Source organism: Leopardus geoffroyi, chromosome D2 (genome assembly GCF_018350155.1).
Source record: "Leopardus geoffroyi isolate Oge1 chromosome D2, O.geoffroyi_Oge1_pat1.0, whole genome shotgun sequence".
Classification (NCBI taxonomy): domain Eukaryota; kingdom Metazoa; phylum Chordata; class Mammalia; order Carnivora; family Felidae; genus Leopardus; species Leopardus geoffroyi.
The window spans coordinates 19,741,653-19,767,031 of NC_059334.1; the positions used below are offsets into that span (position 1 = coordinate 19,741,653).

At 48.8% G+C, this 25,379-nt stretch overlaps 2 protein-coding genes across 4 annotated transcripts in view; both read right to left on the reverse strand.

The window, feature by feature from the left end:
• The window catches only part of LOC123577288 (liprin-alpha-1-like), a 464,712-nt gene that overhangs the window by 185,404 nt on the left and 253,929 nt on the right, over positions 1-25,379 (reverse strand). The gene's annotated exons all lie outside the window — the stretch shown is intronic.
• On the reverse strand, positions 7,004-24,123 carry LOC123576522 (rho-related GTP-binding protein RhoU-like). Of its 3 annotated transcripts, XR_006701462.1 has the most exons (4): positions 23,181-24,121; positions 21,438-21,496; positions 12,156-12,387; positions 7,004-7,116 (listed from the first exon to the last, which is right to left on the reverse strand). XR_006701462.1 is itself a non-coding variant. In XM_045437439.1 (3 exons), exons 1-3 carry the CDS (start codon positions 23,440-23,442, stop codon positions 12,370-12,372), a joined length of 339 nt encoding a protein of 112 aa, XP_045293395.1. In that variant the 5' UTR covers positions 23,443-24,121; the 3' UTR covers positions 11,955-12,369. The 3 variants fall into 3 exon arrangements, 2 of the variants coding, with proteins under 2 accessions (XP_045293395.1, XP_045293394.1); XM_045437439.1 differs by lacking the exon at positions 7,004-7,116 and having other exon boundaries at positions 11,955-12,387; XM_045437438.1 differs by lacking the exons at positions 7,004-7,116; positions 12,156-12,387 and having other exon boundaries at positions 20,994-21,496; positions 23,181-24,123.

Genomic DNA, 25,379 nt, shown 5'->3' on the forward strand with positions numbered 1-25,379 from the left:
ATACCGCCCCTGTGACATAGGTGACTATTTGTGAAAGCCTACCACACACAGTGACTCAGTCAGTGTCATTCAGATCAGCTCAGTACCCCCAAGCGCTAGAACAGCTGTGCCCACTTGTGACTTACCCACTCACGGCCGGGCCTGCTCGTGGACTCATTATAATTCACACCCCTCTCTAGTGCAGAGACAAATCTAGATCGACTCCCCCGGCTCACTGTGAAATCCAATAGTCAAGGTCAGCATGAAGTTTTCCAAGACAGGCCAAGCATTTAGAGCAGACCCACATCCTCAGCCCCGCTCTGCATACACATACAAAACTAATGCCAAGAATCCAGGGACTAATTCATATCATGAACATAACATTCTTTTTCTTTCGTGGTTCTAGATGTTTCAAATGAAGAACAAGCCTTTGAGCTGATCCTGGACAAGTCATTGATCCAATGTTCCATTTTTTTTATTTTTTTTTTTTGAAAGAGGGATAGAGAGAGAGAGAGAGAGAGAGAGAACGTGAGCAGGGGAGGGGCAGACAGAAAGGAAGAGAGAGAATCCCAAGCAGGCTCACGTGCTGCCAGCACAGAGCCTGCCTAGGGGCTCGAACCCACGAACCGCAAGATCATGACCTGAGCTTCAATCAAGAGTCAGACGCTTAACCAACTGAGCCACTCAGGCACCCCCAATCTTCCATTTTACCTGACATTTGTGAAACAGCAGAAAGGCTTTCCCTGGGAGCTCACAGATTTACAGCTGAATTTCCGAGTCCGGTTCTAACCACACCAATGCCAGGCCTACATTTCCCACGTAGGCAGAGAAGCCAGAAGTAATAGAATTCTGATTGCTAACCTAGCACAGAACTCAAAGCAAAGGAGACACAGAAAAACGAAGGATGGCCTCAAAAAAAAAAAAAAAAAAAACCCTTATTTGCGCTCAAAGCCACTGAGCAAAGATAGTAGGAGTTCTGAGATCAACAAAAGGTTCTAGATTCATCCACATGAATCTGATTCAGGTTCATTCAGGGCTAGATTCAGGCTGGGACGAGGGAGGAAGAATTCCAGCGTGAGGCTCCTACCCTGGGCTACCAAGCAGGCAGAAGCATATATCAGCAGAAGTTTAGCAAATCTGATCAGGATAAATACCAGAATCAGGAAATTCGGCTCAACATATGCCGCCCCTTAAAATAGTGCATGGTTTTTTTTTTTTGCCCGAATTATTCACAATCATCCAGACAGTCACCCCACATGCTTATTTCCTGACCTCAGAGTATGTCACTTTCGACTGTCAATACATCTCAGCAACTCTTTCCCAGGAGAGCAGTGATTCTGGGAGAAGAAGGAAGCGGCCTCAAGGAAATCCATGGGGAGTCTGAAAAGACCAGTGTGAGCCAGCTTCTCATGCGGCCTTGCGCAAGACCGGCCCGGGGGGGGGGGGGGTTCGTGTCTCTGCTGTGTGATGTGCTTAACAGTTCCACGTTACAGAAGACTCACCTGTCTATGACACGGGAGACACACACAGCTGCTACGATAGCGGAGACATCTAATATTATTTATATATGTGTTTCTAAGTTTCTTTATTTATTCTGAGAGAGACAGAGACACTGCGAGTGGAGGGAGCGCAGAGAGCGAGGGAGATGGCGAGAAACCCAGGCGGGCTCCATGCCGCCGGCGCAGAGCCTGATGTGGGGCTTGAACTCGCAAAACTGGGAGATCATGACCTGCGCTGAAACCGAGAGTCGGACGCTTAACCGACGGAGCCACCCAGGCGCCCCTAGTTTATTTATAGTTTTTAATTTGTATTTTTATCACAGCAATCGGTGTGCGTGATTTTTTAGATTCAGATGGCACCCCAAGTCCTACAATGAGAAAGCGTGGTCTTCAGATACATTTTCCTCACCGCCAAGCCCCCCGACCAGAGGCAGCCTTTTCAGGTTTGTTTTCTGAACTTCACCTCTGTGTCTTTAAATCATACACTTACAAGGCTTCTTTAAAATTTTGCACTTTTAAACATCATCTCCTGGGGCGCCTGGGTGGCGCAGTCGGTTAAGCGTCCGACTTCAGCCAGGTCACGATCTCGCAGTCCGTGAGTTCGAGCCCCGCGTCAGGCTCTGGGCTGATGGCTCAGAGCCTGGAGCCTGTTTCCGATTCTGTGTCTCCCTCTCTCTCTGCCCCTCCCCCGTTCATGCTCTGTCTCTCTCTGTCCCAAAAATAAACGTTGAAACATCATCTCCTGGCTTCCTGTTTCATGGCTTTGGAGTCTAGCTGCCTTCTGCCAATATCTCCCCCTTTCACTTCCACTCCCTCACCCCCATCCCCTTAATGTACTTATATTAACAATTCGAGGCCCAATGAATCATTCCATCATTAACAACCATGTAGCTCCAGGCTCTGAGCCGTCAGCACAGAGCCCGACGCGGGGATCGAACCCACGAACCGTGAGATCGAGCCCTGAGCCGAAGTCAGACGCTCAACGGACTGAGCCACCCAGGCGCCCCTCTACCTCACTGATTCTTAAATTCTCCGGGCAAAGTTACAAAATTCCTCTCAAAACAGACGTCAGGTAATGCATCTGTTTTCTGCTTTTTGTTTTTCCTGGCAATATCCTTCCGGAAGGGCCACCGGCGCTGCTCCATGGCCTACGTGGATGGGCTGATCTCCAGGCCTGGTCCACCTGCCTGGGCTCCCCCCACCACCGCACGCTGGGGATTCCCAGTGACTCTCCTGTGTGGATCCCCTGTTTCTGGAATTCCAAATCATTTTTTTTCTTGGTTTACTTCTTCTTTTGATTAAGGACTTAAGAAAAGTTACAAGGGAAACACATACTTCAGAGAGGTCACCTCTCGGAAATTGTCTTTATATCACCTGTCCATACCTACTGGACTGTACGTAGGATTCTAGGATAGAAATCATCTTCCCTAAGAATTTCAAAGACTTGCTCCTCTGTTTTCTAAACACCAGTGGGACAGTTGAGAAATCCAATAGCCTCCAAACTCTCGTTCTCTATAAGGGAGTTTTTTTCGTTTTTGTTTTTGTTTTTGTTTTTGTTTTTTCACTGCAGACAGTTTTAGGATCTTCTTTTTATCTTTACCCCTGAAAATTCATGCTGACGTGACTTGGCAAGGTGTTTTTCACTCGTTGTGTGCTGGGCATGTGGTGGCCCTGATGTCTCGTGTCTTCCACATCTGAAATTTTTATTTAAATGACACTTTGACTGGGGCGCCTGGGTAGTTCAGTGGGTTAAGCATCCGAGTCTCAATTTCGGCTCAGGTCATGATCTCACGGTTTGTGGGTTCGAGCCCTGCCTCGGGTTCCATGCTGATGGTGTGGGACCTGCTCGAGATTCTCTCCCTCTGCCCCTTGAACACACTCTCTCTCTTGCAAAATGAATAAACTTAAAAAATAATAATAAACAACGCTTTGACAAACACTTCCTCATCTTCACACAGGATTCCTTTTAGTAGGACGTTGGGTGGGTCTTATAGATGGATCATTTACTTGTCCTGTCTTTTTCACTTATTTTTTTGTATTTTTTAGTTCCCGGGAGCTTTCCTTGCCTTTATCTTACCTTATTCCCTTTGATTATTTTTGCACATTAAATTTCCTTTTAGCTGTCTTATTATTCTGAGACCTATTTTTGGTCTCCATTTTTAAATATCGATTTTAAACCCCAAAACTTTAAATTGCCACAAACAACAAGTCCACGAAACATTCTTTTCCTTTTGAATCTTCTGTGATGCGTTGATTTCATCAGCCAATCTTTGCCTCTTTTAAAAAAAAATTTTTTTTGTGTTTTTATTTTATTTTTGAGAGAGAGAGAGACAGAGCGTGAGAGAGAGGAAAGGTGAGAGAGACAGAGGGAGACACGGAATCTGAGGCAGGCTCCGGGCTCTGAGCTGTCGGCACAGAGCCTGATCTGGGGCTCGAACCCACAGATGGTGAGATCGTGACCTGAGACTAAGTCGGACCCTTAACCGACTGAGCCACCCAGGTGTCCCTGACCTTTTCCTCTTGAATAAACATGACTCAAATTATCCATCAGGACACACGGCGTCAAGTCTGTTCTCCCACTGCAGTGGGACTTGGGGGCAGGTATGGGATGGGATGTGCTTTTAGCCTCTGAGTTTTCTAGACAGATGTTTTGACCTTGCTGCCTCCATCAGGCTTCTCATCAACTGTCTTCATAACACCCAGAGCTACAGACACTCTCATATCCCTGCCAGTAAATCTCCCCAGGGAAGATGATCTTGCGAGCCCAGGCAGGAATCATGCCGATGTTGGCATCGTCACCAGATTTCAAGACTTTGTGCCTCTTCCAGCTTCCGACCAGATCGGCCTTCTCCTTGCAAAGAGCCAAGCAGCGTGGCTGTGCAGCCCCAGGGCTTAACCAGTTCTGCTTTGGCTTGTTGGGCTCAGGGTTGCCACCTGTGCAGAAAGCTGGTGGCTTCCCTGGGAGGAGAGGTCATTCTTGCTGCAACAGGTACCTCCGGTGGACGTGATTTTGATGTCAAAGCCCATGTGGTCGTGAGGCTGAACTTTGCTTAAAGTGAAACATTTCGACAGATGTCTCCTTGGTTGTGATTTTGACTGGATAAAAGTGACCGCCTCGTGTGCTCTTAGAACGTTAGTCTCCACTTGTCCCACAGGGACAGCCCTGGAAGGACAGGCAGAGGCCCCGGCAGTAGGGGGGAGGTCAGTAGTCAGCCCTGGTGACGATTCTCACAGTGACATCCCATCCCAATTAGTGCCTGGCTCCCACATGTTGTCACCTGAAAGTAACATAAAAACTAGTGTATCTGGGTTGTAGCAATACTTGTATATCCGACTTCCTTAGTCACTTCCTCATGTCTCACCTGCTTATTCTCCCTTCACCTCACCAGCTACAAATTCATCAACATCACAGCAACAATCAGGAGCGTCAACCTGAGATGTGGATATGGCCATATTTCTGGTAAAGCGTTCTGAAGTGTGGCAGGCCAAATAATGGCTCCCAAAGATGTCCGTGTCCTAATTCCCGGCCCTGTGACTGTGTTACATTAAAAGTAGACAACCCAGCAGTGTCAGAGAGATGGGAAGATGGGAAAAGAGGCAGGAGAGACTGGAAGGCTGAGAGGAACCTGGCCCACCATTACTGGCTTGAAGATGAGCCAGGAAATGCAGGCAGCTTCTCAACGCTTGGGATCGACCCTCAGCTGACGGCCAGCAAGGAGATGGGAACCCGGGTGCTACAACCACACAGAACTGAATTCGACTAACAATCCTAATGCTCAAGGAAATGGATGCCTCCTCAAGCCTCCGGAAGAAAAAGCAACCCTGTTGGTACCGTGATTTTAGCCCAGTGAGACCCAGATGGGACTCATTTAAAATAATGCATTTGTGCCGTTTTTTGCCCCTAAGTTTGTGGTTGTTACAGCAGCAAGAGGAAACCCATATGGTAGTTATCACTGGCGGTCACATCGTTCTTGCTGGTTTCAAACTTCCACACGGAGACATCAGTGGGGCTTCGTGTTCCTACTTAGTCTTTAGTTTGTTTATGACCTGGTTGTGTTCGAAGAAGCCCTTTGCATATCAGTGACCTTCCCACTTTCCTGCTGATTCCACTACATTTGAGACCAGGCAGCCAGCAGAGGTTGGCTGTTCTCAATCTCTGGGTGCAAGGATTTGGAGGCTGATGTGGGTCCTTTCTCTATTTGGGTTTGGGCTTAGTGATGGTTTTCATACCCTTATTCTGATAAGAAAAACGTTTCCTTTAATGTGTATTTTTGCTACTGTAGTTTTTTAAATTTTTCAAAAGTGTTCTTTTTCTCTAAAGTGTTTTTTGATTTTGTTTTTGTTTTGTTTTGTTTCTTGACTGGCATACTGTTCTTGTTTCATGGATACAAAATCCTCTTATCTCTTGATGTTTTTTTCTTCCAGCATGGTCTCTCGTTTCCTTCAACATTCCTTTCTTTCATCTGTTTTAGTTCTCGCCTGTCATGGTAAAAACTTTCCTGAGGTGTCTGGTGACATTCTCTTTTTGCTAGAAGTGAGACAGTAAAAAGGTGACTGGAGCTAGCACCTGGTGGGCTCTACCACCCAGGGTGGTGGATTATCCTGACTCTGTTTCCTTGGGAAACCTCCGTGTGTTCCTACCTTTACGTCTTTCTGTTGGGCTGCACTCACTCAGAAGGTAGGATTTATCTATTTCCCTCTTTTTAGTAGGGCACCTCACCCTTCATTCTGCTCATATCACTAAGTCCAAAGTCTCTCTGGTTTGATTTCTCTGCAAAATAAACTCTCCTCTTGGTTGTGTGGGTTAAGGAGGAAGCAGAGCAGGGAATGGGGAAGGATGTGTCTATCTGTCCCTAGTATACATTTTCAGCCAGTTTTGTTTTGCACCTCACCAGTCAGTCATCCCACTTTCCGAGGTCCTGGGGGCCTCCAGCCCTCTGGGCTCGGCTGTAGCATTGACTGACTTCTCGTTTGCGTTCCTTCTCTGCAGACATGCAAATCCCTGCTTTCTCTGCCCTGTTGAGCAGTTACCAATCTTTGGCCTTTACCTGCCAAAACTGTGCGGATGTCTCTTGTCTTCTATGCTCACCACTAGCACTCTCCTTGCTCTTGTGGATTTATATCATTCAGTCATTCACTCATTTGCAGTCATGTTAGTGAGGTTTTGGGAATGGCATTGGTTCAATCCTCTGGAAGTTTAACTAGAAGTCTTGTAGAAGTTTAAGAGTCAAAAGTCCAACGCTCAGGTGGAAGAGATCTAGTTCAATCCCTTCATTTGATGGAACTGCAAATAAAGAAGAAAATTTTCAGAGGTCGCTGAGAATTCTCGGTCCTCAGAGCAGATCTGTGTTGCTCTCCTTATTTGTGGCTAGCCAGTCCGGAGTGGAGGATAGACAGTGACAGTCCTAAAATACATGTTCCTAATGAGGAGAAGAAGGGTCACCCCCCAAGTGGACAGTCAGAAAAGATACTCATTGCCAGAGACTGATCAGAGATATAATAAGCATATCCCAAAGGAAAAAAAAAAATCTGTCACAGATGTAACCCAGAGTAGAAATAATCTCCTGGAAATGGCCTGTTCTCTCTGATCTTCTCCTGACACACTTGTGAACGCCTTTGGCTATGACAGCTTCCAAGTCTAGGGTTAGAAAGAGAGACAAAGGTCACATTCACTCGCAGAGAAGATTAATAACGGGTCCAAGGGCTTTGAAACTGCATATTTCGTGTCTCTGTTTTCTTATTAAGCCAAGTGTGGGACTGCATGTGCCTTTGGCTTCTTCTATACCATACTCAGGGTCAAGAGGGCTTCTCTGCTTCCTCTCATCTCCCCCGATTCTGCTGGAACATTCTAATCAGTGAACCATACTAGCAGGTGTGGTCCAGGGAAAGGAATGTATCGCACTCATCTCAGAAGATGGGTGGGCCAGGCCTTTGTCAAATCAGGAGCAAAGAGCAATTCTCCAGGACCCACAGAACCTCGGGAAGAGGGGGCAGGGCGGGGAACAACCCACCCACATGCCTCCTGCTACAGGTTGTTGTCAAGAAGTTAAATGAAATAATTTATATGACTATGCTCTCTCTCTCTCTCTCTCTCTCTCTCTCAGTAAGAGGTTATTTCCTTTTTTAAACTTTTGGAAGTGCAAAGAGGCACCTGGGTGGCTCAGTTGGTTAAACGTCCCACTCTTGATTTGGGTTCAGGTTGTGATCTCACAGTTCGTGGGATCGAGCCCCAGGTCGGGCTCTGTGCTGACAGCATGGAGCCTGCTTGGGATTCTCTCTCTCTCCTCTCTCTGCCTCTCCCCCACTTGCGCACGCGCGCGCGCACACACGCTCTCTCTCGAAATAAATAAATAAATATTTTTTAAAAACTTTCAGAAGTGCGAACTATTTACAAAAATGCACACAACTTGCAGCGACTTAATTCAAAGTGAATAACCTCTTGTTAACCCGCACTCAGCATCAGAAACAGAACATTGCCAGCGCCCGAGAGGTTTCCTTCGTCTCCTCTTCCCATCATGATCCCCAGTGATAACCCCTCTCTGGTCTTCTAACACTACTCTCTAGTCTATTTTTTTTTTAAATATAAGTAATTATCATGTGAATAAACCATATATAACCTTCCAGGTCTAGATTTTTTTTGCTCCACCTTCTCTCTGTGAGATCCACATGGGCGATCCACACTGCTGTGTATACGTGTCATTGTGAATGTTTTCAAACTGTAAAGCAATAGTTAAATTTGGTGCTAGCTGTGCAATTCAAATGCCATTTGAAACAACTGTTTCTTCTACGTGTCTTAAAAGCTACCAGCAGGAGCAACGAATTATTTGTATTTTAAACATAATTCACCTAACCGATCTAAAATTCTTTCCTTCATGAAAAAGAAACGGCGAGCGAGCCACAATTTGTCTATTTCATCACGGACTGTCAGATTCTCCAGGTGCCTAATGGGTTTTGTCTGAGTGACTTCTTGCCTGCTCCCTTCCTCCAAGTCCCCGCGAGGGCCCTCTTTCTGGAAGCAGAGCTTCCCCACAGAGAAGCGTCCTCTGATTACAGAACAGAAAGGAGAACCATGACAGTATCTAACCTTAAACGCTCGTTTTTTAATCTCTATGTAGTTATGTACATTAGCAGGGCCCTGCTGTCCAGGGGAAATACAAAAGATTAAACTGAACAGGAACAGTGTAACTACCTGCTTACCCCAGAGTCTACCATCCGGTATAATTACGAGATCACGAAAAATTAATGAAACTTTTATTTAGCTAATGAAATAGCCTGTGGCCAGAGCAAATGCCACTGAAATTCATTCACTTCTACTCGAGGAAGGAGAAGAGCCAAACTGAATTTTATATGCTAACGTTTTCTGAAACAAAGCAAAATTAAGCCACGGCCCAAAGAAACAAGAGAGAGTTGGAAACTTAACGGCAAGCTGTGATGTTTCCTTTCTTTTTACCCCTGTGTTAAGCACTGTGCTTGACCATCGTAGGCAAACCTCTTCTCCCTTAGCCAAGGGACCCCACATATGCTATAAAAGTCTCTGTAAAGGAGGGAAGTACCTAGAAGAGCGATATGGTTATTAGCTAAACAGCAGTTCATGAGAAGAGCAACAGTTTTTTCTGCGGAGAGGAGACAGCTGGCTGAGCCCAATTCCCAGATGCTGTGTGCCACCCCTGAGGGGAAGACCCAGGGCGATCACTGCCCCTCCCTCCAGCCCTCGCCCCTTTACTGCCCGATTTCTGCTCGCCTTTTACAATATTTGCTCTCCAAGTCGATCGCACGCTTAGGGCAAAGAGACCAGTCCCATGGCTTTCTTTCGCGAAACAGAAATCCCAGCCAGTGGCAGCGCTTGGGGGGAATGACAGGACACCGATGAGGGAGTTCACACCAGCAAACACAAGACTCTCCAGGGCATCGGCAAGAGCGCTGCGGCCAGCCGGCCGGCCCCACAAACTGTGATTTAGCCCAGCAGGTGCAACAAGGCCATTTCTAAACATGCAATTGCCTGATCTTGACTCTTCGCCCAGCGGCTACTTCATCAAAGGCAGAAGCGACCCCGTGAGCCACCTAAAGGTGAGGTTACTTTGAGAGAAGGAGGAGCAGAAATAAGGATAATACAGTGCTTCGGGAAAAATCAGATGAGAAAGAGAGAAAATAGCTCCCCCGGAGCAGTTTATTATAAGCAAGCATCTCCAGGCACACCTCTGGGAAATCGTTTTCTCACATATCTTGAGAACAGAATAGTAGGCAATAATAGAGGAATACTTTCTGGAGTTAAAACTCACAACTCCTGTCTGGCGCCTTTGAATTTCTTTTCCCTGCTTTCCATTTCAACATGCTCACGGTAATTTGAATGACCGTGGTTAATATCGCCCAGATTATGATCCCTAACCAGACAGTCTGCCGCGACTGCCGCGACTCTTCCTGAGAACCACCACCAGATTCAGCTTCCTGGAACAAGGCAACTTGCATTCAACATTCCTTCGGGGATTCTCTCTGCTCACCAAGTGCAAACTTCTCCGCTGAGCACACAGGGCCCCTCCCCCTTACCCCCCCGCCACTTTCCAAGAAAGTCTTCTGGTCCAGCCCGCCCAGGTCCCTCACTGCAGCTCCGCAGAGCACGCTTGGGTCCTGGTTTGTTCAAGTCCGCGCTCCTCCCCAGCCTCAACTCTTGAATTCTGATGACCTTTCATGTTGCAACACAGTATCATTTTTGTCTATGTGCTTCGGGGGCCAAGCGGGCTGGGCAGGAGAGCTATAAGCGGGAAGGGACTTTGTGTTCCCGAGACCAGACTGGACCAAGAGGGACGTTCATTCAGGATAGGCAGAGAAAAATTCCAAATCGGAGCCAACAAGGAGCCCAAAGTCATAGGAGCCTGGGAAGTGGCACTTAGATTCGGATCCAAAGGATGGAAAAAGATAAATACCCTGGCCCGCCTATGGGACTACAATCACCCCTCCCCCTCGTGGGACAGGTGCGGCCATGACTGGCCCTGGCCAACGAAATGAGGCTGGAAGTGACAACTGCGAACCGAGTCACTTCTCTTCGCTGTTTTGCCTTGTTTACAGACCATTAGCATACAGAATTTGACTTGATTTCTTTTCTCCCTCCAATTACAGTTCATCAACGTATTTGATATTTAGTCACTTCTTGCCACAAGCTATTCACCAGCGAAACGTAGACTTCGTTTATTTTAGCAATCACGTACTAGTGCTGAGTGACAGCATCTGAGAGGCAGAAGCTGGTGTGAGCAAACAGCTCTGAGCCCTTGGATCAATTCTGGGATTGGAAACGGCCCGTGCCTCTTCTTGTTTAATTTCAACACACTCGCACTTTAGAATATTTTTCAACGTACAGAGAAGCTGCAAAGATAGTACATAGAGTTTCTCCAAAACCCTCCCCCGTCCCTTCTATTGTTAACATCGTACATTCACGTGCCCCATTTGTCATAACTAAGGAGCCAACCCGGGCGTGTTACTGTTAAGTAAATTCCACACATTATTTGGGTTCCACTAGTTTCCTCCTAATGTCCTTTTTTTGTTACGGGGTCCCACCCACAACACCACATCATATTTGGGGTTTCCCCCCCCCACACACACACACACATCATATTTGGTTGGCATGTTTCTTTAGCCCCGTCTACGCTGTGACGGTGTCTCAGACTTTCCTTGTTCAGGTGACCTTGATAGCTTTGTGGAGTCCCAGTCAGAGATTTTGTAGAATGTGCTTCAATTTGAGCTTATCTGATGCTTTTCTTATGATTAGACCATGGTTTTCGGGAGAAAGACCACAGAAGTGAAGTGTCCCTCTCATCACATCATATCTAAGGCTACCTGCTACCAATGTGACTTACCCTGGTGACATTGGCATTCATCACCTGGTCAGTGAAGTGTTTGCCAGGCTTCCCTACGAAGCTGCTTTTCCTCCCGTGTCCATACTCTTGGAAATGAGTCACTGAGGGGGGCCCCTGAGTGGCTCAGTCCGTTGGGCATCTGACTTTGGCTCGGGTCTGATCTCACCGTTCGGGAGTTCGAGCCCCGCATCAGGCACTGTACTGACAGCTTAGAGCCTGGAGCCTGCTTCGGATTCTGTGTCTCCCTCTGTCTCTACTCCTCCCACGCTCACACTCTGTCTCTGTCTCTCTTTCTCTTTCAAAAGTAAATAAACATTTAAAAAAATTTTTTAAAAATAAGCCTCATACTCTGTGAAAACAGCAAGCATGTTAATCAGAATCTTACAAGGACCTGAAATATTTTAAGGAAATAAAAAGCACAAAACAGAAGTAGTCAACTTAACTACTGTGTAATCAAGTTTCAAGATTCCAGTCTAGGGGCGCCTGGGTAGCTCATTCAGCTGAGCGTCCGACTTCGGCTCAGGTCATGATCTCACAGCTCGTGAGTTCGAGCCCCGCTTCAGGTTCTGTGCTGACAGCTCAGAGCCTGGAGCCCGCTTCCGATTCTGTGTCTCCCTCTCTCTGTGCCCCAACCCACTCGCGTTCTGTCTCTGTCTGTCTCTCAAAAATAAATAAACATAAAAAAAAAAAATTTAAAGGTTCCAGTCTAGTTTCAGGTCCTTGATGTCTATTCGTCTGCTGTGCCAGCCCAGGGATACACTATAATTACCAAAGAATCACACTTTCTATTGAAAAACCGATACTAATGTTCCCTCATCCTCATTTTCACCTTCTGTGTAAGCACCTGCGGAAGGACAGCTATGACCACTTTGGGGCTGCGCGCGTCGCGTCATGGCCTGGGCGGTGACTCAGCAGCCGGTCTTCAGTAGGGAGCTCACGGTGGACGACGTCAGGCTGAGAAGCAGAAGTTGGGGACAGGGCATTCAGGCCCCCGAAGCTCCTTCTGGGTCGCAGCCTGTATAGCAAGGTCGGGCTCTTCCTTTTCAGTCTCTCCAGAGTCTCTGCAGAAGTAGAGATCAGGTCAGCAGAGACAAACTGCAGAGGGGCTGGGGGGAAGGGGGGAGGGGAGAGGGGCGGGGGGGGGTGGTCCTGCTGTGGGGAGGTGGAGCAGAGCCCATTTTTGGAAGAGCGATGATGGTTGGGCCTACTGAACCCCGAAGTGTTGTGTAAAAAGCTGCTGTCGAAGTAAAACCACAGGGGCGCCTGGGTGGCTCAGGCGGTTGGGCGTCCGACTTCGGCTCAGGTCGTGATCTCGCGGTCCGTGAGTTCGAGCCCCGCCTCGGGCTCTGTGCTGACAGCTCGGAACCTGGAGCCTGTCTCAGATTCTGTGTCTCCCTCTCTCTCTCTCTGGCCTTCCCTCGTTCACGCTCTGTCTCTCTCTGTCTCAAAAATAAATGAACGTCAAAAAGAAGTTTAGAAAAAAAAAATAACAATAATAATGCTAGCAGGCACTTATAGAACAGCTACTGTGAGCCTGGCAGTGTTCTGACAGCTACATTAACACATTGTGAGCTATTTTTTTCTCATACCACACCCCCCTCCCCAATGCAAAAGACTGCTAACTTTTAGATATTCCTGCCAAGAATCCATTTTCCTTTCAGGCTCGTTAAAATTCAGCTCTTAGCATACAAGAAAAAACAACAACAAAACAAAAAAGCTACATTACGAGAGGCCATGGCGGGGGGGGGGGGGGGGGGGCGGCGCCTGGGTGGCTCAGTTGGTTAAGTGTCCAACTTCGGCTCAGGTCATGATCTCCAGTGACAGCTCAGAGCCTGGGGCCTGCCTCGGATTCTGTGTCTCCCTCTCTCTCTGCCCCTCCCCGCTTGCGCTCTATCTCTCTCTCTCAAAAATAAATATGCATTAAAAAAAGAGAGACCATCAGGGGCGCCTGGGTGGTTCAGTCAGTTAAGCGACCGACTTCGGCTCAGGTCATGATCTCACAGTTCGTGAGTTCGAGCCCCGCGTCGGGTTCTGTGCTGACAGCTCGGAGCCTGGAGCCTGCTTCAGATTCTGTGTCCTCTCTCTCTGCCCCTCCCCTGCTCGTGCTCTGTCTCTCTCTGTCTCAAAAGTAAATACATAAATAAAAAGAGAGGCTATCAGGGACTGCCTAGTAAACTTATTTTTTAAATTATTTACATCACGTAATGAAACTCATGACATTTCCTCTGAGCAAAAGCCAAAACCAAGTGATTCTTATGAAAAAATAACCTCCAGCTAAACTGTAAATTCTTTTTACACGGGTCTCACACGGTTATAAAGTTTTCCCTCACACACAAGTAAAATTTTCTTTCCTAGAACATCCTTTTTTGTTCTCTGTAACATCTCTTAGAGCAGCACAAAATGTATTCAGCAAACACAGCAGTCATCTGTCCTGCGCGATTTTCTTTCTTCCTGGCTAACCCCAGTTACTAGAGGTCTTTATATGCGACGTGTGTACGTGTATGTACGTGACATTATACATTGATAGAAATGACATGCACCCTGTGCTTCAGCAATGGCGATTCTATGGGTCGCTTTACAATACATGACACTTACATTGATAAAACACATATGGGAAGTTCTTTGGCAATGGACCCTGATCAGCACAATGCAAACCCACTCTACCAACAGTGACAGCCTCTCTCCTCCTTGGGGCACAGCCAGCATGCATGTCATTTGAGTTTTATTTTCTCACGAGTATATTCTGTCACCTCGGGGGTTTTGTCTTGGGTTTGAATTTTTTTGCATGTCAGGTTTTATGGACGATCCGGAAAGCAGTAATCATAGGGGAGAGAATGAAGCTTGCTATCAATCAGTGTCCCAGCGGGAAAGAGGTGACACACTCCAAGGGGTAACCAAACAGGCTTAAGTGACAGGCTATCTAGAAGAGTCAGAAGATGATTAAGGAAACCAGTGAGCCACAGAGAAGCCCCCAGGGCTAAGCAACAGGAAGGTTACCATCCCTAGGCCTGGGGTGTCAGGTGGGGAGCACTGATCGGAACTCAGAGCGGTGGCTGCAGACAGGACCTGGGGTTCCGGGGGGAAGCATCAAACACGCAGAGCCACCACTTATCTGTTAAGGGAAGGAGCCAGGCGAGAAACCTCCAGGCTCTCCCCAGCTCCCATGTCCCCCAGTGCCTGCCATCAGCTAAATCTAACAGGAAGCAGGTGCCGAAGAGGGAAGAGGTCAACTTTCCCGCCACACAGCGAAGTTGAGAAGGGCAGCCAAGGAGACCTAGAAGACCAAACAGAAAACTCAGCCCAGTACAAAATGCACACACCACGTGCTTCGCAAACGTCGTGCCAAATCCGTGAACAGTTGACAAACAAGGTGCTCTGGAGACGTAAGGTATTGTAACTCACAAGAGAGCATGCGTGACCTCTGGGTTTTTTAAACAAGCAACACGTCACATACGACTCTTATTGAAAACTCCCTCTTCCTAGAACAATGTCCTCCTTTTATTAATCCGTGACTATTAAGGAAGAGTCTGATAAGTTTAATTTTCCCCTCCGTTAACCCATCCCTAATCCATGCACAGAGGAGTTGTCTTCAGCAGGAGGTTTCTAGGGTCTTTAAGCACCCATTTTTATAAACAAGCGAAAGATCTGAAAGGCAGACCCCCTACGGCTCAAGTCCCCTTTCCATCACTTGTGTGTCCTAGGTCACCTACACTCCTCGTGCCTCAGTTTCCTCAGCTGTCACAGAGGGCTAATAATAGTAGCTACCTCTTAGATACCCCTTTTTGACGACTCTCCTGCCTTCATCAAACGTGTTATGTGGCACACAGTATGTTTCAATTAGGCAATAGTTTTCATGATCCCAACAATTCAAAAGCACCTGCCTTGATCTAATTGATCTCTTTGCCCAGTTATTAAAATCTACATTTTTGACATAAGAGACTCTTAAATATGGAGAACAAACAGAGGGTTACTGGAGGGGTTGCAGGAGGGAGGAGGGGCTAAGTGGGTAAGGGGCATTAAAAGGAATCTACTCCTGAAATTACTGTCGCACTATATGCTAACTAACTTGGATGTAAACTAAAAGAATAAATTAAAGGGGTGCCTGGGTGGCTCAGTCAGTTGGGCATCTGACTTCAGCTCAGGTCATGATCTCACAGTTCATGAGTTCGAGCCCGGCGTCGGGCTCTGTGCTGACAGCTCGGAGCCTGGAGCGTGCTTCGGATTCTTTGGCTCCCTCTCTCTCTGCCCCTCCCCACTCACACCCTGTCTCTGTCTCTCAAAACTAAATAAACATTAAAAAAGTTTTTGAATGAAAACAAAAATAACAATAAATTAAATAAAAGATAAAAAAACACAAAACACAAAAAAAAAAAAAAAACACAAAACGGAACAAAAACAAAAATCTACAATTTTTTGTCCAGCCCCTTTGGATTGACACTTTGGCTCTGTTCTTCGGTTCTGGAGATTGTAAGTAGAGCCGTGCCGCCAGATAAAACACAAGATTTTGAAATATAAATAAATACAGATAAAACGCCAAGTCAAAAAAAAATTGAATTGCAGACAGAGAACCCATAATTTTGGGGGATGAGTACATTCCAAATATTGCATGGCAACCCTAGATTGGAGGCCACCTGTCAAATCGCCCTCAAGTCCATCAAGTCCTCAAGGTTGGCCCATCTAGGGCCATGGTCTTCTTCTCGGGTGCAGCCCTGGGACCTGAGCACGTGCTTACCATTCTGCTCCCCGAGAAGGGATGTTTGGACAGATACCCGCACTGGGAATTAAGCAATCATTTTGCCCTCACTTGAACCTTTGGCATGGATATCTTGGTGTCTATTCTCAGTGTTGGACTAACAGGATGAACTAAATGAAACAGAGTGAGAGTTTAACGGTCATCTTTTGCCGAGGACCTTTCAAAATTCCACCGTGGGGGGCGCGTGGGGGGCTCAGTCGGTTGAGTGTCCAACTTTGGCTCAGGTCATGATCTCATGGTCCGTGAGTTCGAGCCTCATGTTGGGCTCTGGGCTGACAGCTGGGAGCCTGGAGCCTGCTTCGGATTCTGTGTCTCCCTCTCTCTCTGCCCCTCCCTTGCTCACGCTCTGCCTCTCTCTCTCTCTCTCTCTCTCTCTCTCTCTAAAATAAACATTAAAAAAAAATTCCACCTTGGATGTCATGACAAAGATGTCTCCTCTCCCATCACTTGTCGGTGGACTTTCCAGAAACTTAAAGGGACCCTCTTTGCTTTGTGAAAGGATGAACGTAGGGCCAGACCTTCCAGTTTCTGGTTTGATAAGGACAGATGGGAATCTGAAAGGCCTTGTCCCCAGCCCCTCCTGATTATACACTGTTCCTCTGCCTTTACTTTCTGAATGTTAGCCTAGTGTGAGCCAGGTGCTTTAGGCCAATATTCTGGAAGCCGGTGGCCATGAGGTCGCTGTCCTACCAGACACTCGTGTCCTCTGTCCCATGTTGATGTGATTAATTCTCTACTCTCTCCCTCCCGCCACACTCTGTGACCAGGGCAAAATCCCTACATTCTCTGGATAAGCTGAATGCACATCCTCTATTTTTGTGAGAATATAAGACAAGTTTCTATACCCTGTGCTGATGATCATTTTGTTTCATGCTTTCAAATCCCCTGGCTCTGCCATTTTCTAGCCATTGAACTTGGACAAATTACTTAAGCTCTCTGAGCTTGAGTTTTCTCACCTTTCATTTGTAGAAAATAAAAGTGAACTCAGGGGTGTTTTGCCGCTTAAATACGGTTATTTAAAGCACGTATCAGAGGCCAACACATATCAATATGTTCAGGACTGAGCTTTAAGCCATGGCCCTCTCAGATTCACTAGGTTGGTGTGGCAGGCACAGGCCTCTGTCCCCATCTCCCCTCCAAAAAAAGCTTGCAGCCCACCTGGGAGGATCACAGAGGGAGACGGCCCCCAGCTGACCGAGAAGGCAGGATACCAGGGTGAGGCTACCCCTGCCCAAAGTGGGGACCCTCTGAAGGGCACCCGTGCTCGGAGCTTCCCCTCAGATTGACCAAGACCGTTCAACCTGCATCACCACCTGTGGTGGCCAGTGCAGCCTACTTCCTCCCTTTTATCTTCCAGAGACATCACACCCTCCATACACTTCTCACACCCCTAACCCCATTTCTGCTTCCCGGAACTGACACAGAAGGACAGAGAAGACAAGACACCCGACAACCGCTTGGAGGAAAGGAGGTGCGCTGTTCCTCGACCTACCCGCGAGGGGTCTCGCGTTCGAGATCTGGCTTACTGACCAGCAAAGAGCATTTCTACGGGAGCAGGAGTACTTCACCTGGTGACTGCCATCCCACGCCTCGTTAGAACCCTAAAACTGAGCTGAGCTAAACCTTTGGCCCCGTCCCTCACCAGCTCATTCGGATCCAACTAGTATGGAAGATTAAAGAACATTCACAAGACACAACCTCAAAAAATGAAATTCCATGGCTGCCTGGGCGGCTCAGTTGGCTAAGCGTTCTACTTCAGCTCAGGTCATGATCTCACGGTTCGTGGGTTCGAGCCCCGCCTTGGGCTCTGTGCTGACAGCTCAGAGCCTGACGCCCGGTGTCTGTGTCTCCCTCTCTCTCTGCTCCTCCCCTGCTCATGCTCTGTCTCTCTCTGTCTCAAAAATAAATAAAAACATTAAAAAAAAATTTTTTTTAAAAACGAAAAATACCAAACTCTTCGGTGATAGCACTATGATTGTTTTTCTTCTTTCTAGGTTTCTAGTTTTTTCCAATACTCTTATACTGAGAAAATATCAATTTTATGAGTTAAAAATGCTCCAACAGCGGTTAACGGTAGTTTCCAAACATAACTTCTTCCCACACGTGCAGTTCCCCTGACTCATTCTTTATTCACAGCGGCCACATGCATAGGAATCACTTTTCCGGTATTTGTTATGCAGTAAGTCGTCAAAACCAAGGCCTGGTAGACCTGTGCTCAAAACAGTGCTCTGGGGATAAAGGTCTCCAATTAATAAGCATTTGAGGACTAACACATTTTTGTCGGTTGACACTATTACGATGTTGCTTAAATCGTGGCACATTTGTGGTTAAAGGTTACGGTTAATTGTTAAAAAGTTAATTGTTATTGAGTCAATAAGAGATAAGTCCGTCTCCCCAAAAGAGACTGATTAACTTGGGCAATTCTCCCTAAGAACAGATCAAAGAGGGAGCATTTTTCTCTCCACATGCCTTTCCGTACCCAGGGTGGTACGTCCTTGCAGGACAAGGATTCTTTGCATTCGGCATCACAATGGCACGTCCACATAGGTGCATAATAACTTCTTTTCTTGATAGAGGTAACAACCGGCAAACTCTCATGAAGTACGCTCAGTTGAACCCACTGCCTAATGCTCTCGTCCTTGAGTCTTTTTCCTTCCCTTTATTTCTTTTTTCTTTCCCTTTTTCTTCTTTTCCTTTCACCCGTCACTGGTTTTGATTCGCGAAGAGGCCGCTCACTGCACCGGCATGCATCAGACAGTGACAGATCTTCTGTCTTCCTGGAAAAAGTTCTGCCACGCTCTTGAGAAACACAGCTACCTCCTCTTTCCGTGTCTCCGTGCACAAGCCGCTGGGAGGCCAACTTTGTCCACGTGCACACGGCCCAGCTGAGCCGGAGGTCTCGATTCGTTATTTTCTGCACTTGAATTTGTGAGAATTACTGGCTACGTCACTTGATACTGATTTTGCTTAAGATGAAAGCTCCTAAGCCCGTGAAGATCAAGACTGAAAAGAAGCGCGATTATCTTAAAATAACAGAGAAGAGGGGCAATGGAGACTTCATAGCTTCACCTCCTGGTGAGTTGAAGAAATTAAAGCCCAAAGAGATTAAACTCACTCTCCGAATGCATAGAGCTGGTCAGTGGCACAGGCAGGATGAGGGCGCCGGGAGCCCGGCGATCCTGGGGCATTGCTCTCGGCTCTGTGCCATCAACCCTTGCTGGGGGCATGCTGCCCTACGGCAATCTGGATTCTCCTTTAGATCCCAAGTGTGGACACACTGAAACTGCACGCAAGATGGGGCTCCTGGGTTGCTCAGTCAGTTGAGCGCCCGGCTTCGGCATAGGTCATGATTTCACAGTTCGTGAGTTCGAGCCCCGCGTCGGGCTCTGTGCTGACAGCTCAGAGCCTGGGGCCTGCTTCCATTCTGTGTCTCCCTCTAACTGCTCCTCCCCCACTCGTGCTCTCTCTCTCTCTCTCAAAAATAAATATTAAAAAAAAAAACTGCACGCAAGAGAAAAGCAAACTAAAGTCTTGGGAGTGTAAACAGGGCATTGCAGAAGAATGGGAACTGTCCAAATCACTTAAAACTAGCCATGCTGTTAACTAATTCTATTGCTGTGGGAAATGGGTCCTTAACAGATGGCTGGAGGAATTTCAGTTCTGTGTAGAATTCTCCTTACTAATCATCACAGGAGCAACAGTGATAGTCTTAATACAAGGTTTTTAAAGTGCTTCATATATGCTGTGCTCTATATTATTTCATTTGTCCAACTGCGGCTGAAATCTGTCCCTTTTGCTGGAAAAAGAAAGATGGAAACAACAGGTGGAAACAACAGAAATCCCCAAACTCCGTCCATCCAGCTGTCTGCACACTCAGCAAGGTGCCCATTTTCACCCATTCTAAGCGTGTCGTACTCTGTCGGCAAAGAAGATTCAGTGAAGTGGGCCACCTGGGTGGCTCGATCGGTTAAGTGTCTGACTTTGGTTTTGGCTCAGGTCATGATCTCATGGTTGGATTCACGGGATCAAGCCCCTCGCTGAGCTCTGTGCTGGGAGCTCGGAGCCTGCTTGGGATTTTCTGTCTTCCTCTCTCTCTCTCTGCCCCTGCCCCACTCGAGCTGTCTCTGTCTCTCTCAAAAGAAATACACAAAGTTAAAAAAAAAAAAAAGATTCAATGAAGAGTTTAGGCAACATACTAGGTCACCCATTCGAATACTCAGACCCTAATTGAAATAATAGAAGTACCAAACACGCCTTTTATTACCACAAGTCCTGGCTGCTGGACCAGTTGTCTTCTCCACCTGTACATACACCCGCCTCTCTTCATCCTGGACAGACGCGACAGATGGACTGCACCAGCCTCACAGCCTTGCTTTCCCACATGGATCCACTGGACAGGCCCCAATAAGCACATCTTCCCGCGTTCACGTACTTGTGCAGCTCCTTCCACCTCCCCCCCACGTTGTCTCTGGGACTTGCTTTGACCCATGGACCTTAACACGGTGCAAACACCTCGATAAGCCCTTGCCCACCGGAGCGTTCTCTCTTGGCACATTCACTCCTGGAAGTCAGTCTCCGTGTTGTAAAGAAACTCGGGCTAGACGCTGAAGATGAGAGGCCACAAGGAGAGAGACCCAGGGTTTCTTTAGACAGTCACCTAGGTCGAGCTCCCTGCTGCGTGTGACCTCAGCAGAACCGCCCCATGAACCGGGTCAACACACGGGATCACAAGATCTGTTGTTGTTTTATTTATTTTTTTTTAATTTTTTTTTCAACGTTTATTTATTTTTGGGACAGAGAGAGACAGAGCATGAACGGTGGAGGGGCAGAGAGAGAGGGAGACACAGAATCGGAAACAGGCTCCAGGTTCTGAGCCATCAGCCCAGAGCCCGACGCGGGGCTCGAACTCACAGACCACGAGACTATGACCCGAGCCGAAGTCCGACGCTTAACGGACGGAGCCACCCCGGTGCCCCAAAACTCCATCTGTCTCTTGAGCAAATTTCTTTAATATGTGGCTGGTTGACTTCCAATGAAATGATTACATCGCCAACTAACTTTGAGAAATGATCACAGAGCATCAGTGGTAATTTTTAATAAAAACCAGAGAGTAAATAAGGTCAGAAACGCCTGTGAGAAGAGAACTGTTCTTCACCCTGCTGTCCCCGTCCTGCCCACGCAAAGCTGGGCCAAACCCGGTTTTACTAGCTCAGGGCTTTATCCCCCTCCCCGTCACCCTCTCAGGGGTGGGTCTACTTCCTGAAGCTTTAGAATGACCCCGTTTATGCAAGGAGGGTATTCTGAGGCTTTTCAAAGGCTGGTTCCCTTCCCACCACTGAGCAGCGAGGATACACTAACCTGCCCGGCAGTGTCACAGAGCTGGAGTCTCACAGGCCGTCCGTCCACAGAAACCACCGCTTAAAAACAAGATGAAAACAATGATCAGGGGGGGTGTCCTTTAACCCCTTTCAGGAAAACCATCGTTTTAGCTGCAACCACCATTCTCCCTCCAAACCCTTCGGTTGTTCTGGGTCCCCTAACGAATTAAAGACTGGTCTAAAACAAGGAGGCCCCCATGCAGGCACTTTTGTATACAACCCTCCTGGGCTGGCACCTCACGGCACTGCCCGGATGAGGCCGCAAGCCCCCGAGCTACGGATGGCACCCCAGAAGGGCCTGCACTCTTCTCCCAGCCCCGGGAAGATTTATTTGCCAGTCACACTAGTTGCAAAAAACCCAAAAGCAACACTAGGGGGTAAATGGGAACCAACCTTGCCGTTTTAACTCAGTGGGAAGCCTCACAAATAATTCTGTTTTCCCTTGGGATCTGTTCCAAGACTTCATGGTTTATCAGAGAATTGTAGCTTGTTTTGAGAACACGAGCAAACGCAGGCTGCCTGCATTGTCCTGTTTATGGAAGCGGGCCCTACTCATCTCACCCCGTCGGCTCAAAGAGAGGATTAAAAAAGAAAAGAAAGCCTGTCCACCTTTCCACTGGGATGGGGTACTGGGCAGGGGCCTGCCTCAGGGCACAGCTTGAGGTTTCTATTTGAATTCAGCACCCAAGTTTGTCTCAGTACAACTTTCTCAGTTCTTTTAATGTTTACACTGATCAGCTGGGAGGAGGAAAGGGGGGGAAAAAACCCAAAACTGTTTAGGCGGCAAACCCATTAGGTGTGGCACACTTTCATCTAGGGTACCCAAGCCCTTGCCATTGGGACTACGAGGTCAAGAAACATTTCTTTTTTTTTTTTTTTCCTTGAAGAGCAAGAGGGAGTGTTTCACACTAGCCTCTGTGGATTTTCACGTTTTTGTGAATTTCAAAAAAAAAAAAAAAATCCCCGAAAACCCCTTTATCTTTGTTTCCACCAAACTAAAACCCAGCATACCATACTTAAGAGCTGTAAATAGCTTAGAGATAACTGAAAAGATACTAAGACATCAGAAGCACAGCCAATGAGGGAGACGGAAGTAGGGGCAGTGGGGCCAGGGGAGAGGGACTCGGAAGAAATTGGGTTTACTCTCCAGGTTTAATCCAGACCTAAGCCTTTACCAGTGCCGTTTTCACCAAAGCGAGTATTTTCTGGCTCTTTAAAGCGGAGACGCCCACTGTCACGGGAACCGCCAAAAGGAAAGGACCGACTCTCCGGGCCACAGGTAGGGCCACCTGCGCGTCACCTTCCCACTGAAACTCGGCAGCGGCGCCAGCAACGTCGACCTGACGCAACTTTCCTACGCAGCAAACTGACCAGGCAACCTGAACTCGACCTGTCTGATACTCGCTCGTCTGCTACTAAATTGCCCGACCACTTCTTTTCGCGTAGGCTCTGTCCCCCGTACCCCGCCCCCTCCGCCAGGCTCCTGCTTTAGGGTTCCCCGTTGCCTCTGGAAGCTCCGCGCTCGCCGGGTCCCCGAGGCTCGGGAAATGCCCGGCGCTCCGCGCCTGGTCGGCTTCCCAGCTGGAGCCCGCCCGGCCCCGCAGCCCCCTCGGTCCCCCACCCCCCCCCGCCCCGCGACCCTCGCGCCGCCCTCCCCGCCCCCCCCCCCCCGCGGCACCGGGGCCATCGGCACCGCAGACCGCGGCCCCGCGCCCCCGCTCACCCGAGAAGTTGTCGACGGCGGTGGGGATGTACTCGGTGGGGTAGCCGTTGGTGGTGTAGCTCACCACCAGGCTCGTCTTGCCCACGGCGCCGTCGCCGACGAGCACGCACTTGACGCCGCGCCCCTCGGCACCGCCCGCGCGCCCCCGGCCCCCCGGCGCCCCGGGCCCGCGCCCCCCGCGCGCCCCGCGCTCCCGGCGCGGCGGAACGGGCGGCGCCTCGCAACGGCCCGGGAATGCGGGGTCCCCCTGCTGCGGGGGCATCGGTGCGCGCGCTCGGGCGTGCAGGCGCGAGCGAGCAGGGCCCGGCCCGCCCGCCCCTCGGTCCCGGAGCCCTCCGAGAGGGACGAGCTGTCACCGACCGCGGTGGGCGCGTGCCCGGCCCCCGAGAGCGGCGGTTCCAGGCCACACGCTCCCAGACAAAGGCGGCCGGGGTGGGTCGCGGCTCTGGGCTCGGGCGGCGCCACCTGGCTCCGCTCCGCGCGGTCAGAGGACTGCGGGCCGGCCGAGCGCCGTGGAGCCCGAGCGCTCTGTCTCCTCCCGGCTTCCCGGCGACACGACGCGTGGGGGGCGGGAGGGGAGGGGAAAGAGGCGGGTCCGGCCCGGCCGCTCTGTCCCCGCGCCGAGGCCACAGCGCCCCCCGCCTGCGCGCCGGGCCCCTGCACCCGGGCCAGAGGCGGTGCTACGCCGGGCGGGTGAGGAGCGCGGTCGCCGGCTCCGGGCCGAACGGACCCTCGCTGCAGGGGGCGCGGCTGCCGCCCGCTCTGGGGGTGGACCCTGAACACCCACTCCGGGGCGCGTGGCCCGGAGGCGACGGGTGGCCGAAGGCAGCCTCCGCCCACCCCCCGGCGGCCGAGACTGACACCACCGCCGGAGTGACCGAAGCGGTTCCGCCTTGTTGCGCCCACGCGGGCGGGGAAGCCTGAGCTTCCTCCGGTTCCCCTGGCTCCCCCCCTCCCCTTCCCGGCCGCAGCCTGTGCCGTGGGGGCCCCTTGCTGGCCACAGTGCTTCACCCAAGGGGGAAATGAAGCGTCTTGGGGACACGCCCGCAGGAGACTGAATTAAAAGGCAACTTTTTAAAGTCTTCGCTACAGCCCATCGTGTGATTTTTCTTCTAAGATCGTTTGTGCTCCAATCGTTTGGGAACAAAATGATGTCAGGTCCAGCGCTATTGCTCGTTGGGCATGCCATGGACCAGCAACGTAATTTGTAGATTCAATTTCTTCTTTTGCGTAAATGTTATTTGGAGACTTTAATATAATGGGGGGCGGGGAGTCCCATTTGTCTCTGACTTCTTCCTCCTACATTTAGTCAACAGTCCACGCAGAAAACAGGGGAGCCTGGTTCTAGTCAGGACGCAAAGGCTTCTCGGGGTTTACAGGTGGTTTAAGAAGCGTCACATACTATTCACATAAATACTGGCGCTACAACAGCGACAACAACAATAACAATAACAGCAGGAGCTAATAAATATTGAGCCTTTATGTGCCAGACACTGTTGGAAGCACTCTGCCTGAACTCATTTGTTTAATCTTCACGTGACTTATACCCATTCTACAGATGAGAAAATCTCAGGCTCAGAGATATTTTAGAAATGCCCGGGTTCCACAAGCTGTAAAGTGGCAGCGACAAGATCCAAACCCAAATAGTCTAGCTCCAGAGCCTAAGCTCTTGGTTTTTCCAAGTTCTTACTTACATTCCAGTTAGTTAACATCCGGTGTAATGTTAGTTTCAGATGTACAATATAGTGATTCAATGATCCTATACATTTCAGTGCTGAGACTATGCAGCTATGGGGACACGGGGAGATTCTGTTCAAGGGACACAGAGCTTCAGTTACACGAGGTAAGTTCTGGAGATCTAATGCACAGCAATGGGACTATAGTTAACAACATTGTATTGTCCTACTTGAAATTTGCTAAGAGGGCAGATCTTAAATTTCTCACCACCCACACACAAAGGTAACTATGTGAGGTGATGGATAATGTTAAGTGCCTTGACTGGGGTGAGTATTTCACCGCGTATATAGGTATTAAATTATCTAATTGTATACCTTAAATGTGCACAATTTTTAATTGTCAACTATACTGGAGGAAAAGGATATGCAGGTAAAAGAATGTTGAAAAATAGTATTATGGAGCGGTGTGTCAGGCAGCTTATTAAAATGTTTTCTTGTGGGTTTTTCTTGATGTTTATGGTAT

Bases quoted from the DNA above. Each gene is read 5' to 3' on its own strand.
- LOC123576522 (XM_045437438.1), bottom strand. From the start codon at position 23,442: ATGCCCCCGCAGCAGGGGGACCCCGCATTCCCGGGCCGTTGCGAGGCG. The intron at 21,497-23,180 runs GTGAGCGGGGGC...CTTGTTTTTAAG, and splicing joins CGCCGTCGACAACTTCTCGG to CGGTGGTTTCTGTGGACGGA.